This window comes from Trachurus trachurus, assembly GCF_905171665.1.
Source record: "Trachurus trachurus genome assembly, chromosome: 18".
NCBI lineage: Eukaryota > Metazoa > Chordata > Actinopteri > Carangiformes > Carangidae > Trachurus > Trachurus trachurus.
In genome coordinates this window covers 23,222,100-23,236,263 of record NC_139909.1, presented here as the reverse complement: position 1 = coordinate 23,236,263, position 14,164 = coordinate 23,222,100, and the positions used below count along the sequence as shown (strand labels likewise).

The 14,164-nt window shown below is 41.7% G+C and overlaps 2 protein-coding genes across 2 annotated transcripts; one reads left to right on the top strand and one right to left on the bottom strand.

Moving 5' to 3' along the window:
- Nucleotides 1-1,198: 1,198 nt before the first annotated feature.
- Nucleotides 1,199-6,733, top strand: cldn7a (claudin 7a; the record flags this gene model as incomplete). The annotated part of the gene is made up of 4 exons (XM_083992730.1): nt 1,199-1,421; nt 3,119-3,283; nt 5,638-5,722; nt 6,565-6,733. The coding sequence occupies 4 exons, from the start codon at nt 1,199-1,201 to the stop codon at nt 6,731-6,733; spliced, it is 642 nt and encodes a 213-aa protein (XP_083848856.1).
- A 1,689-nt stretch (nt 6,734-8,422) lies between these two features.
- On the bottom strand, nt 8,423-13,680 carry LOC311001604 (uncharacterized protein). Its single transcript, XM_083992707.1, has 3 exons — nt 13,439-13,680; nt 12,734-13,076; nt 8,423-10,133 (listed from the first exon to the last, which is right to left on the bottom strand). Exons 2-3 carry the CDS (start codon nt 12,912-12,914, stop codon nt 10,054-10,056), a joined length of 261 nt encoding a protein of 86 aa, XP_083848833.1. The 5' UTR covers nt 12,915-13,076; nt 13,439-13,680; the 3' UTR covers nt 8,423-10,053.
- Between the last annotated feature and the right edge of the window lie 484 nt (nt 13,681-14,164).

Genomic DNA, 14,164 nt, shown 5'->3' with positions numbered 1-14,164 from the left:
TATCTATGCCTAGGTCTTGATAGACAAAGACAAAAGTGTTAAGGTTAAGGTTAGGATCAGACTATGGCCGACAATATACTTAAGTCACGCACAAACACACCCACACACACACCTACACACACAAACACCGACACACAATTATGTTAAAAAAGTCATTTAAGTGTTGATTAAAAAGCTTTCAACATCAAGTTATTGTCATAATACTAATTTTACAATGTTACATCTCACCCCAGGTTGTGCTAACCCAGATATGGGGTGAATTGTAACATTTCACTCCTTGTGTTTGAGACTAAACCACTCATTTTCTGTTTGTGTTACAGAGATACAACAGCAGGCACATGTTACTAGTTTGACTCACATTTTGAACACACTGACTTAAAAGAACTCCAAGATACAGACAGAAGTGTCAAAAATGTAACAACCATCCCTGTTCTCCCTATACTCTCTCTAAAATATAACCTATGCTGGCAGAAGTGATACATATGAAATTCAGCATCTTTATATTTAAACACACACCTCAAGCTTTTCCAGTTGAATATCTGCATTATACTTTTATTTCCAGTAAATAATGTCATAAAACTGCAGATGGTAACACTTTATAATAAGTACATACCATTAAGCATTAAGCTTTAAATACTGAATTCATCATTTATAGCACATGGATATTCATTAGTATGTAGTTTATAAACACAGTTAAAACAGTTTTACTCATTATTGATAAGCACTAACTGTATAAGTATTCATGCGTTATAAATTAAGAATTCAGTATTTATTAATGCTTCATAGTGTGCACAAGCTGGAGCCTGTGCAGACTGTGACAGGTCTGAAAAGGTTGGAGACACTGAGACAACCTGTTGCTTTGCTGGAAGCACACAGGAGAACATTTCCCAGCAGCGACTCCACCACACAGAGTCGCAGCTCCACGCATCAGCACTCAGGATAATCACACACCCACTTCACACCAGCATCACCCACATCTTGGAAAGCCTATCCCTTTTTACCGAAGACCCCCGGCACACAACTGCAGGAGCGATACGCGGACACCACCGGCGACTTTTGGCGTGATTTCGTGACAATTTTATTTCCCCCCCAAGAGTTTGATAGAAATTCCCGGAGCTTTTTTTTTTTACGACTTCCACAGGGTGACACGGACTCAGGATCATTTCTAAAGTTAGATTCAGCTTTAAAATTTTAAAGAATGGCCAACTCCGGTATTCAGTTGTTGGGTTTTTTCCTGTCGCTAATCGGGATCGTGGGGCTGATCATCGGGACTATCCTCCCGCAGTGGAAGATGTCAGCGTACATCGGAGACAACATCATCACAGCGGTGGCCATGTACCAGGGGCTGTGGATGTCATGCGCCTTCCAGAGCACCGGACAGCTCCAGTGTAAAATCTACGACTCCATCCTGCAGCTTGACAGTAAGTCAGTCTATATGAGAAAAAAAAAAAACTTTATGTAGTTTATTCTTATTCTTTTTATTCAAATTTTTATTCTTATTCGTATTATTTTAAATCAATCATCACTGCTATTAGAGTTCTAATAAACTTTTATTCAACTGGTGTCACAACACTGGACTGTGTTGTGTTTCTCCACCTCCACTGATAAGGTTTACCACCTCAGGGTATAAGCTGCTCATCACATCCCTCTTTAATTAACCACCATACATTACTGCCAGCCATCCACAGACCCCAGTACAGTCCGTCACTACAGAGGGACATTGTCTTCTCCTGAAGGCTTCCTGAGGAGGAAGACCTCACCCATTGTCACATTCTAGGAAACCCACCCACCTGCTAACACACATACTTCTCAACACTTTGTCTCTGAAGCACTCATCCAGGATGATCCATCACCCAGGTGTCACTGTTCTGTGATCAGTGATGGGAGGTGAAGACACACGGTGCTCACCTCTGATTCAGCAGAAAAAAGTCTTTAGAATAAAATAGTACAAACACCGTAAACAGAACAATGTTTCAAACCTCCATGGGCTGCAGTGACCATGGTAACTAAACCAGAGCGCCCAAGTATCTCGACCCTGAACATCGACCATCACACTGATTTATTGTGTATTTAACAACAGTTTTATCTTCAGGAATACACACTGGTTCTGGGTTTGTGCAGTTAGAACTTAACTATGGACAAACAGATACTCTCTTTTCTCATTTTGAAAGAATTTCCGATTGAATTAAAGAAATACTGCATTGTGTTCACTGCATAGATTTAAACCAGATCAACCAGGTGAAGTGGACCGGCCTTAGGTTACAGACCCCTGGTATGAAACCCAAGGGTGTTGTGTAAAACTGTATATTCCTGAATTAAAATAAACACAAGGTCAGTCACAGCTCATATTTTTTAGATTTGGGCCTCTTTGGTGTTAAATCCAGCCATGGCCTTGTGGTTGACTAAAACTGTGTGGAACAGGTGCATTTACTATATAATCCACCCCATTGTTCCCCATTTCTCACCACGTCTCTCCTCTCCATCCTCTTCTCCTCTGGTGTCTCTCTACCCATCCCTCCATCCCTCCACCCTCCCTCTCTGCTGGAGGGTTTTGTTTGTTTGGGCAGGGCAGGGATGGCCTAGACTGGCACAGACTGGTTCTAGGTGGACAGAGGGTGGGGGTGGGGGTGGGGGGGGGGATGGGGCACCCTGTGATAGGTTTATAGCGTGAGGAGGGGGGATGAGGATCGTGACTGTAGTATTTCAGTAGGCTTTCACTTCTCCAACAGCAACTGTGAACCAAAAGAGTGTGTTTTTTTTTCTCGGTGTGTTCATGTGTATCTCATTGTTTCTCTTCCAGGAAGAGTCACAGTAAAGTGTCCTGTCAGGCTGATGTTGATCTAATTCACAACCTCTGGACCTCTTAGATAGATAGAGGGATAGAGGACAGTTTATTAGTTGCCATTGATCATTTTCTAGTTAGTTCCTCCAGATTTACTCTGTGCAAACGGGACTGATGGTTTGACTTCATGTGGCCTTTGTGTTTCCATACAGTGCCCACATTCCACTAAACAAAAGGATGCGTTCACTGGCCCCCTGAGCGGAGCCAACACACACTTCCTATGCTCTTCTTCAACATACTCATTACTTGTTGTTTCCATCTCCCCGTCTCCCTCAGGTTCACTACAGGCCACTCGTGCCCTGATGATAGTTGGCATCATCGTGTCCGTCGCGGGGCTGGGTGTGGCCTGTATGGGAATGAAGTGCACAACCTGCGGAGGAGGCGACAAACTACGCAAATCCCGCGTCGCCATGACGGGAGGCATCATCCTCCTAGTGGGCGGTGAGGATGAAAGAGCTCCTTTACAGTTTTCACTCATCTCCCTGTCATTGGTTGACAATGACAAGTAATTAGAGATGTTTGAGAATGAAAGGGAAAAGCAACAGAGAGGTGTTGTTCCACTACAAGCTGTCACAACAGCTTCCACATGTGGAACTCTACTACAGACATAACATACTCATTTATTAGGTGTTTAGATTCTGGTGGAGAGGAAAATACTCTGATTTTCAACTTGGTGGAGACATTTATCAGTTCAGTTCAGAGCTTTTATTGTCCCACAGAGGGGAATACTGTATGTTTTGCAGTGGTAGTAAGAACACACAAAGACAATAAAGACAATAAAAATATAAGATACAAAGAAGGAGGACAAAATAACATAAAAAAACAACATAAAACCACCAAACTTGATGGTCCTGACATAGCTTTGAGACTCATAATCAATACATTTATTAGAATATGTTTTGGATTCTGTTTTTTTGCACAGCCCATACTCTGGTCAGATTTTGCCTATGTTGATGTTGCCTATGTTGATCCAAAAACCTTACTGTAATTCAGACCATTAATAACCAATAAAAAATAATTTCATAAAATAAAGTGCCACATGCAGAAATAAAAGTGTGCACTGATTGCACAGTCATCCATATGTCAGTCTGATATTTTACTCCAGATGTTTGAGCATTTAATATACCTGGAGATTTAAATAGGACTTTTAAGTACTTTCGCTACATTAAAGCAGAAGTAAGCGATCCGGTCGTTTTGGCTAACTTCCTGTCAGCCGATGGAGTTAGCAGTCCCCGCTCTCGTCCCTACATCACCACTAGAGCACTGGAAAAGAGAGTAACGACACGCATTGGTCCAATGGAAGCGCCTCCTGATGGAGGAATATGGGTATTGCAAAAGCGCCCAAGAACTGACAACTCTGCATTGTTGGTGAATGAGCAAGTGTGGTATTTTCAATAATTTAAGGACATTTATAGATCACCCACGTTAATAGCATCATTGAGGACCCTTTACAGAAAACATTAACATATAGGCTAGTAAAAAAAAAAAAAAAAATAGTTGTCTACATTAATGTTTCAATCTACATTTTGTAATAAACAAATGTGTAATTGCAACATGCAAGTGTAATTTGATATGACCAAGACACCTAAAAACAAAAACACGGCCGTTTTCATCAATTTACAAGCAAGTGGGCCACACACATACATTGGAGTGAATGGGTTTTCTGGGCGCTTTTGCAATACCCATATCCTGCCACTCGGGCCGCAAAACCATTACCACTGGAGTCAATGGTGGTGTTGTTACTCTCTTTTCCAGTGCTCTAGTCACCACATGCAGGCGCATCCCTTGGCTGCACACACAGAGAGGGCCGCCCCTTTATGCCGTTCTCTCTCCTCATTGGATAAAGGTTGTAGGATACAAGGAAAGTTTTCTCCACGGCTTACAGCAGAGCAGAGTGACTGACAGACCCGTGTTTCAGACCAAACACTCTATATAAGTGATTGCTGTCGGAAGATACAACTATTTAAGACTTATATTAACACAAACATTCCACTTACCTCTGCTTTAAGAATTTGGAAACACTGCCAGCTTTATACAAGCCAAGGAGTGTATAGTGCCAGCAAGCTACTATTCTCCAAATGGCAATGCCAACATGCTGATCTGAAGCAGGTAACTTTCCAGTGGTCCACTGTTACTGTGCAGGTATTGGTCATAAACCAACATATTTATGATGATACTGTAAATCAACTAAGTTATTGTATGAATGAATCACACCCAGTAATTCTCCACCATTAGTAAACATGTGGTGATGCTGGAGAAGTCATCAACATCAGTGACTTTAGTAACTTTAATGATAATCCATTTTATAGTTGTTCAAATCTTTCATATTGTGGTGAAAGAGAAAATAACTCCAGAACCACCCAGTAATATAACCACTGTAAATGACCCGTGTTGATCCAAAAACCTTTCTGTAAGACAGACCTGGTTGCATAACGGTTCACATCCAAACTCACGTCATCGTCACTCTGCTTAGATCTCCTGTACATCGTACAGTGAGTAGGAGGAGGTTTGATCCTCGGTCCAAAACGCTGTGCTCCCACTCTCCTCCTCTGCTCCTCAGAGGTCATCAGACTGGATGAGACCAGAACTCCTGGCACTGACTCTGACATACAGGCTCTAACTGGCTCTGAGAGGCACTAAAAAGATAATTGTGCTGCAGTCGGTGGCGAGCTGCCTGGTGACTACAAAGGGGATAAAAGCATGTCTGCTCTCTTAGGTTTTGATGATGTGCTGATGGACTGATTGATTCTTATTGTTGACTCTCTCTCTCTCTCTCTCTCTCTCTCTCCTCTCAGGGCTCTGTGCCATCGTGGCGTGCTCCTGGTTTGCTCATAATGTCATCCGGGCTTTCTATAATCCCTACACTCCTGTCAACACCAAGTGCGTAAGCCAAACACCCACCGTGTTCAAATATCTAAAAGAAATAAATGTGTTAGATGAGAAAATCAATATCACTTACAGGTCTTAGCAGCGACAGGGAAGAAGCAGTTAGCTTAGCATAAGAAGACAGAATAGGGTGAAGTATCTTGGCTCTTTCAGAAAGATGAAAAACATTGATTAAAGTTACTAATTAACATATTATAATGGATTTCATTTATCTTGCTGACTTCTTAAAGACTCGGTGTCTGCAGGCTGTGGCTTAATATCTATTATACTGTACTCTACTATTATCATACACTAATGAATCTGTGATTGAAATCCATATAATGTAATACTATAATAATATTTCTATTGAGGGATCATAATGAACTTTATTTAAATCTCAGTTTGAATGAAGGTCATTCACATTGTTGTATTGACACTTAAAGGGACACTTCACCCAAACAACACACAAACAACTTTTTCATGTTGCGGCTTCAGGACACTTTTGTCAGTATGGACGAGCAGTATGAGGTATCTGGATGTTTCATAGTGTGTGTTTTGGACAATTAAAAAGTGAACTCTATCCGCCGCCATATTATGAAAATTTGTTTTCCAACCGAACCCCCCCTGGAACTCCAAAATGTTCTCCAAACCCTTCCTTGGCATGACAGTGAGAAGAGAATTGGTGAATTATCGATTTTGGGTGAAGTATCCCTTTAAAGCTCCACTATGTACATTTTTTTTAAAAAGAAAGAAAGAATAGAACTCTTTTTGAAAAGATGAATACATGAACAAACCTGTCCTTCTTGAATTAAAAAGGAAAGAAATAATTCACCAGTATGCTGTCTTGTCTCTGTCAGATTTGAGTTCGGGGCAGCCATCTTCATCGCGTGGGGGGGCTCCCTCCTAGACGTCCTGGGCGGAGCCATGTTGGCCGCCTCCTGTCCGAGAAAGAAGCAGGTAACCAAATATCCGTCCATGGCCGGCTCCCGCTCCGGGCCTCCGAGCAGCACGAAGGAATACGTGTGAGACCGTCCCCTCCCCACCCCCTCGACCTGGAACTCAGATGAAGAACCCCCACCACCCCCCCCCTCGTTTGGAGGAGTCAAACTGAAGGTGTATGGGCAGTGTTGTGAATCATAGACAGATGCAAAGAGTTACTGAAATGGGACTTTACTCTCTTTACTTGTACTTCAGGCCTTTGATAACCCCTTTGATTATCATGCAGCAATCTCAATTGTTTCATGAATGATGTCTCGCACCCCGTCCACACATTCCACAGTTGTTTACAAGTGGCCTTCGCAAACACATTATAATTGGATCCCCTGACTTAATAGACGACCCTCGGGGCGTAACCTCTGGAACGGCAGCCTAAATGATGGAGTATAGCCAACACTTACACGTCCGCGTTAGAACCAGCATCTATTAGCATTTGCCATGTAATTGAAAGTAATCAATTCCAGTTGGGTGTCTGGGCTGTGGATCCAGGGGCTCAGGGTGACAATACAGTGTTTTATATTAACTGTGGGTGGTTCTAAAATAGACGGTAGGATGAGCAGGGTGTGACTTCACACACAGGGCTCAGTGTGTAGGGTGAGCGTTTCACACAGCCTCCCTTTTTACTACAACGTTCACGACAGGCCCTGCAGCTCTTCGTACCCGCCTGTTACAAACCCTGCTCACAGATGAAATATTTTCTTATGTAGTCACAGTAGCCACTGTTGTATTAATAGCCCCCCTCTGCACCAGCCACTGTAAGAATAAACACTCTATTTATTTTGTCAAATGTAGGTTTTTTTTTGCTCCTATGTAGATTCACAATAATCTATAGTCCACTGTGGCCCTTTTGTAGCTTTCGGAGACTCTGTCATATTTTTTATTACGGTATTTTATGCTCTGAACAGTGTTTTTATTTTGAAATGTCATAGTTTTATACATTTGGCTCGTCTAGCAATGATTAAATGAACATTTTTAACATGTCCAGCTGTATTGAATAATAAACACATTGCAAAATTCTTAATTAAGTGTTTTTCATAGTAGATTAAACTACACATGCTCATTTCAAAACTCCTCATACAATCAAGAAATAACACAAGTGTATCTAAAAAGAAAATAGTGAAGTATTTTATATTACACAATAGCTCAGTGGCCACACTGAATTAAAAATGTGTTGTACTTGTTGCTTGGTTGTTCGATGATGTATGTGCAGAGTTTGACACCAGAGAGCTGTTTTCACATTCATCTGCAGGCGGTAAGTTTCTCGTTGATACACTATATTTATATATAACGTAAAGTCACAGGAAATTACTTGCGCAAATGTGATGAGGAAGCAGCAAACTTCTCAGACAGACAGGAGCGTTAATAAGATGTTATGTGTTGGTTTTACAAGGAGGTAGATTAAGTTTAATTTTAAACTCTGTCATTTTTATGTGGAAAAACCAAATGGTGGCTTTAAGGTACCACTTTATATTTGCATGTTACCTACAGGATATGTAGGGCCTTTTTATAAACAGCTATATACTGGATATTAAGGAGATTATTTTGAACTTCTGTACTTTTTGCTACCACTTTCACACAGTCGTATAACTGGTTAAAAAGACCTATAAAATATAAATTGTTTAAGTTTGGTGAGGCTGTTTCAAGACACAGTTAGAACAAACAGAAAAAACTTAGAATAAAACACAAAGTTTCCACAAAGATTCATCTTTTATTTCCCGAGATGCATTTTTGAAAAGTCAGCCATTTCCATGCAAATGGCAGCTGCAACCCAAACGACGACCTCTGAGTCAGAGAATGAGCTGTGAAATGCAGTGCTTCCATGATGCAACGAAATTAAATAAAGTGAACTAGTAACAATTTTCACAGCCAGCTAGGTAACATGACACAAGTGACACAGCATGAGCCTTTAATAGACAGTATGTCGTTCTGAGGTCAAGCCCCAATCTTTAAAAACATCAGTGTTTGTAGATTGTCTCAGCAATAAGAGCTAATCACAGGCTGCCTGTTTCCATCACCTCATACTGTAATTGTGAAGTAATAGTAGTCATTATGTTTGAAGCCACAAGCGGAATGACACTATGATGCCATCTGGGCGTAGCTCAACAAACACATTAGTATTTATCATCATCGATCTGTCATAGCGTTAAATATCATTTGGCAATTAAAAAAAACAAAAAAAACAAAAAAAAAACATTTCAACCTGTCTTTGTCTTTTATCACAGTCGTGTGGCCAACTGGGAAAACCCTGCCTTTGAAAACAAACAAACCTTTAGTAACTTTTGTTTTTGATATTTTCCTGCTGAGTCTGCAGCCCAAGGCCAACAATGAGCTTGGAAAAAAAAAGAAAAAAAGCTGACTCTGCATGATGATCTAGAGGCCAAATGGTGTGTGCGTGTGTGTGCGTGTGGTTTAAAAGTACAACTACATTAGCCCTTAAATAACAGGATACCAGTTACGTGTTCTGATGCTTCAACAGACTTCATGCATAGAATTCTGCAACATGTCACTGCACATAACAGGCATTCCCACGAAAAAGTGCACCGTTTTGGAAACATAGGAAATCTCAAGTTATAGTATGACGGAAGCAATATCCATTCAGAAAAACAAGTAAAAACCATGTAGAAGCCATAATAACAACACAAAAAATGTCTCGTTTCTTTTTTTTTCTTTTTCTTGGAAACAATAAATAATTAGCAGTAGTTGTTTTTTCTGTAAATAGCGAGCTTTCTTCCACTGGATAATAAGTACATCACTTGCATCAGTGTGAGAGTAGAGAATGATAGTCATTGCACAACCAAAGCTTAATATAATTTTTTTCAACCTGTGTGATACACATTAACAGGCTTGTGTTCTCTCCCACTTCCCTTCCATCCCCTCCCCTCCCCCTTCTGACAATCAGTAACCCTCAGCCCTCAGTAAACAGGCGGGCGAGAGGCTGCACGTTGTCTAATCATTCGCTCAGTGCAACTTCAGAAATGTAGCCCTTTGTTAAGAAGCTCTGAAAAATATAGACGCTCCCTCTATCTCCGGATATCTCTCTCCAGTCCTGACAGCCTATACAGTACCACCTACCGAGGTATAAGAGCAGAGGGCGATGCAGTACGATTCATTCACAGTCTGACCAAAAAGTTAAGTTAAATAAACACTATGTACAATCAGGGCCTAGGCTTCAGCCGGCGCTAAGAGAGCCGTGTTTGTGCCTTGTAGAGCCGTCAGACACTTCAGTAGGACACTTGACAGGATCAAGGCCGAGATCACTGACGTGGAGGTTTTTGGCGTCCCGGGGAGGGGGTCGTTTCATTATTTCAGGTTGGTTTTTTTGTTTTGTTTTTGGCACTTCGCGGTGAAGTCTAGGACACGGGCGACAGGGAAACGGGACACTGCCCGTTGTTGTTCATGATGTCGTCCAGGTCCTCGTCGTCCAAGTCCACTGAGGAGGAGAGGTCAGAGGTCAGGAGAGTGCAACCATGCCGAAACAAAATACTAGATTCTCCATTAAAATAGCACCTATTTTAACCCTTTTTATTCCACTTAAAGCAGCTTTTTGTATGGTCTTGATGCTAAGATACACTAACAATGTTTTTAAGTATCATATTTATCCCAAACTGCATTCATCTACATCTCAAAATCTCTAGATCTCTGGATCAGTGGTTTTGTGAGAAACACCAGAAATACACAAATATTTGTTCTGAGAGTGAATAATGTTACTTTTTTTCAGTCAATATACGTTCAAATTTGGGCCGATGGCGTGAAATTTTGTCAAATTTAGAGAAATTTCTGGGAAAAATTGCAATATTTCTGGGGGAAATAGTGGTAAAATTTCCAGAAAAAATTGCAGACCCCCTTCAACCCTCTCAAGGACCCCTGGGGGTCCCCGGACCCCACTTTGAGAACCACTGCTCTAGAAGATGTGAAGGTGACACTCTGTCTTCCTGAGTGCAGTCTTTCCGCAACTATCAGCCATGTTTTGAAATATCATCCTCATATTCACCAGCCTCCTCTTGCTCTCGGGAGACAAACCATGGAAGTCAATTTAAATTCTAAAGTGCTATAATAACAGAGGAAGTGTTGTTGCTCTCCAGTCTCCCCTGATCGGTTTATCACTGCAGACCAACAAACCCAGCAGAGCAAGGACAAACAAAAAGCCACCACTGCCGGTGTTCTCATGCACTTAGGGTTTTTCTACCTCTTGTGTTTTCTAATATAGGCCTTTATCTGCACCACAAATCTTCACCACCATTTAAAAACACCTGTCTTAAAGGGATACTTCACCCAAAATCAATAATTCACCAATTTTCTACTCACCGTCATGCCAAGGAAGGGTTTGGGGAACTTTTGGAAATATTGTCATATAATGGTGGCGGATTGTGCACATTTCTGAATCATTCAAAACACACACTATGAAACATCCAAATACCTCCATACTGCTCGTCCGTACTGACCCAAGTGTCCTGAAGCCACCAAAGTTGTTCGAAAAAAAAAAAAATTGATCTCTGTTTTTAGCCTTGTTGTAGTTGTAGCTCCCAGTGGCTCTGTTGATGTTTGTGCGCATGCGCGAGATTTGCTGCAAGATGTTGTTGTAAACTATTGGATGTATGATGTAAACACGGAAAAACATCTTGCAGCAAATCTTGGGCATCTCGTGCAGCCACTGGGAGCTCCTACTACAACAAGGCTAAAAACAGAGATCACATTCATTTTTGTGGAAGAACTTTTTCATGTGGCGGCTTCAGGACACTTGGGTCAGTACAGACGAGTAGTATGGAGGTATTTGGATGTTTCATAGTGTGTGTTTTGGACGATTCAAAAGTGAGCTCTATCCACCACCATTATATGAAACCCCCCGAAACTCCAAAAGCGCTTTTGATAACTCCGAAAGTTCTCCAAACCCTTCCTTGGCATGACGGTGAGTAGAAAATTGGTGAATTATCGATTCTGGGTGAAGTATCCCTTTAAGGAACTCTGCATGAACCTATGTTATGATGAGCAGAATCTCCTCTCACTTCCTGTCTGGCTTTCTTATCAGTTCCCTCTTTACTCAGACCAGGGAAACCACCTGTTTCTAAAAGCATTTTAGCATCATCATTCCAGAACATCATAATTACACAACTGACTTTGCTTTACTCACATATTATAGATAATGAGTAGGCTACTATCAGCAGCTGCTGTGTGGATATCACCTTATTCTAATGAGTTAGCGCCTGTTTGGACACAGCTGCTGATTATCATTGATATAGACACTTGACGTAGACTGCAGCACTTTTTTTTTTTTTTTTTTTTTTTACTGTTGTTGAATGTGTTTTGTTTTGTGTGCCTGGTGTGGCTCTTAATTGTGTTTTAATGCTTCATCGAGCAGTCTTAAAGGTACATTTCTGTTTTTACTAGAGACAGACAATAAAGAAACTATCTATCTATCTATCTATCTATCTATCTATCTATCTATCTATCTATCTATCTATCTATCTATCTATCTATCCCTCCCCTCTCTGTGTCTTTCTTTCTTTCTTTCTTTCTTTCTACCCCTCTCTATCTCTATCTATCTACCTATTTCTATCATCCCCCTCTGTCTCTTTTTTCTCTCTTTTTAGGTGTGTGTGTTGTAAGGCTGTGAGGTAATGTATTATTAATGATGGTGTTATGGGCAATAAGGAAGTGTAATTAATTAAAGTTGGATGAAAAGTCAAAGTCTTTCTTTCTTTCTTTCTTTCTTTCTTTCTTCTACCCCCTTCCTCTGTCTTTCTTTCTTTCTTTCGTTCTTTCTTTCTACCCCTCTCTATCTCTATATACCTCTTTCTATCTATCACCCCCCTCTCTGTCTTTTTTCTCTCTTTTTCTCTCTTTTTCTTTCTTTCTTTCTTTCTTTCTTTCTTTCTACCTACCCCCTTTCTATGTCTTTCTTTCTTTCTTTCTTTCTTTCTTTCTTTCTTTCTTTCTTTCCTTCTTCTTCTATCTATGATGTGCGTGTGAGTGGTGTCATCATGTTTGTAGTAGTGCCTCGTGCATAATAGATCTCCTAGAATAAAAGCTCACCTTTCTTGGTGCGACCGATCTGTCCCAGTTTGGGTGCCCTCTGTCCCAGTCTCTGCGGGTTCTGTCCCCCGCCGTGGCCGTTCACCTGGGGGTGTCCCGGGTTGAACTGTCCCGCCGGGCCGGGCTGCCGGGGCGGCCCGCTGGGTGGGATGAGCTCGGGGATACCTGATGCTCCGTACATGTCTGGGGTGCAAAGGGCGCCTTCTCCCGACCGGCCGCTAGATGTCCGCACAGGCCAGGCTCCGCGTCGTGTGGGGGAAAAGCCTCTCACTTCCGCAATGAATGTATGGACAACACACGACCAAATGTTATGTTCTCTAACACAGAGAAAAGTCCTCGTAGCCTGTGAATCAAAGTAAACACGTCTGTCAAAATAAAAAACAGCGCACATGCGTCAGAGAGCGGCAGGCTGTTTTGGCCAGCGCTCACACACACTCACATACACACACACTTCTCCGCTGTTTACACTGAAATAAACGATGTGCTCTTATGTGTTTTCCGCTGGATTCCCACTAACTAACAGGTGTAGCAAATGCCTTCCTGGTCATTACAATAGCTGAGCGGCACAACAACGTGTCTTCCGTTTAGTCTCGTCACGATAATAAACTGTTTTCCGCCCGGTTATAAAACCATCATGAAGCGATCGTGTTCTCTTTCATGTTTTAGAAAAAAATAAAAAAGACAGTTCAATATGATCAATGTTACCTCAGCGCTTCTTCACCGAGGCCGCCGTTAAGAGCCGAATCCGGTAAAATCGGCTTCTGAGAACTGTGTTGTTGTTTATCTGAGCTCTCTCTCTCTCTCTCCTGGCACAGCACCGAGGAAGCGTCGATTTAAAGGGGCCTCTCGCTGCTCTCGCGGCCTTGGGGATTTCCTCGCATTGTGTCTTGACTCATATCGGCATGTGCGCGTCACCGAGAGGTTGATATAAGCCACAGTGCTGACACTTCGGGTTATACAGTGGAGGTGTGCCAAAGTTTAGAGGGCGCGGTGCGTAATTACGCACTTTCAGTAATGAGAGAGTGACTCGGGCTGCAGCCAATGACGAGCGCTGGCTCAATAATCCCCCCTCCACCGCCCCATACGTAACGCATGTAATGCTTCATGTCAGAGACAGTAGTAACTCTCCTGCAGGCATGTGGTCCACACACAGGCAACTGTGACTTCTCTTAAATGACAAAGACAACCAAACATATCCTCTATGAAATTAAAAAGAAAAAAAAAGAATATGTTTATTATTCTCAAAGATGTTCCCCATTGTTTCCCAGTGATTTGTGTTTCCCCTCTCCTTAGCCTGAACTCCACCTTATACCCTAACCCGACCAGTTATCTCACTCACTGACTCACTGAGACCTCTCCCAGCACACATCCTGAGCCATGAATGAGAATGTTTTTTGCTTCATTTTTGTTTTTACACAAAGATATCAGTTT

Coding starts and splice junctions, on each gene's coding strand:
- LOC311001604 (XM_083992707.1), bottom strand. CDS start 12,914: ATGTACGGAGCATCAGGTATCCCCGAGCTCATCCCACCCAGCGGGCCG. Junction 10,134..12,733: donor GATCGGTCGCACCAAGAAAG/GTGAGCTTTTAT, acceptor TCTCCTCCTCAG/TGGACTTGGACGACGAGGAC.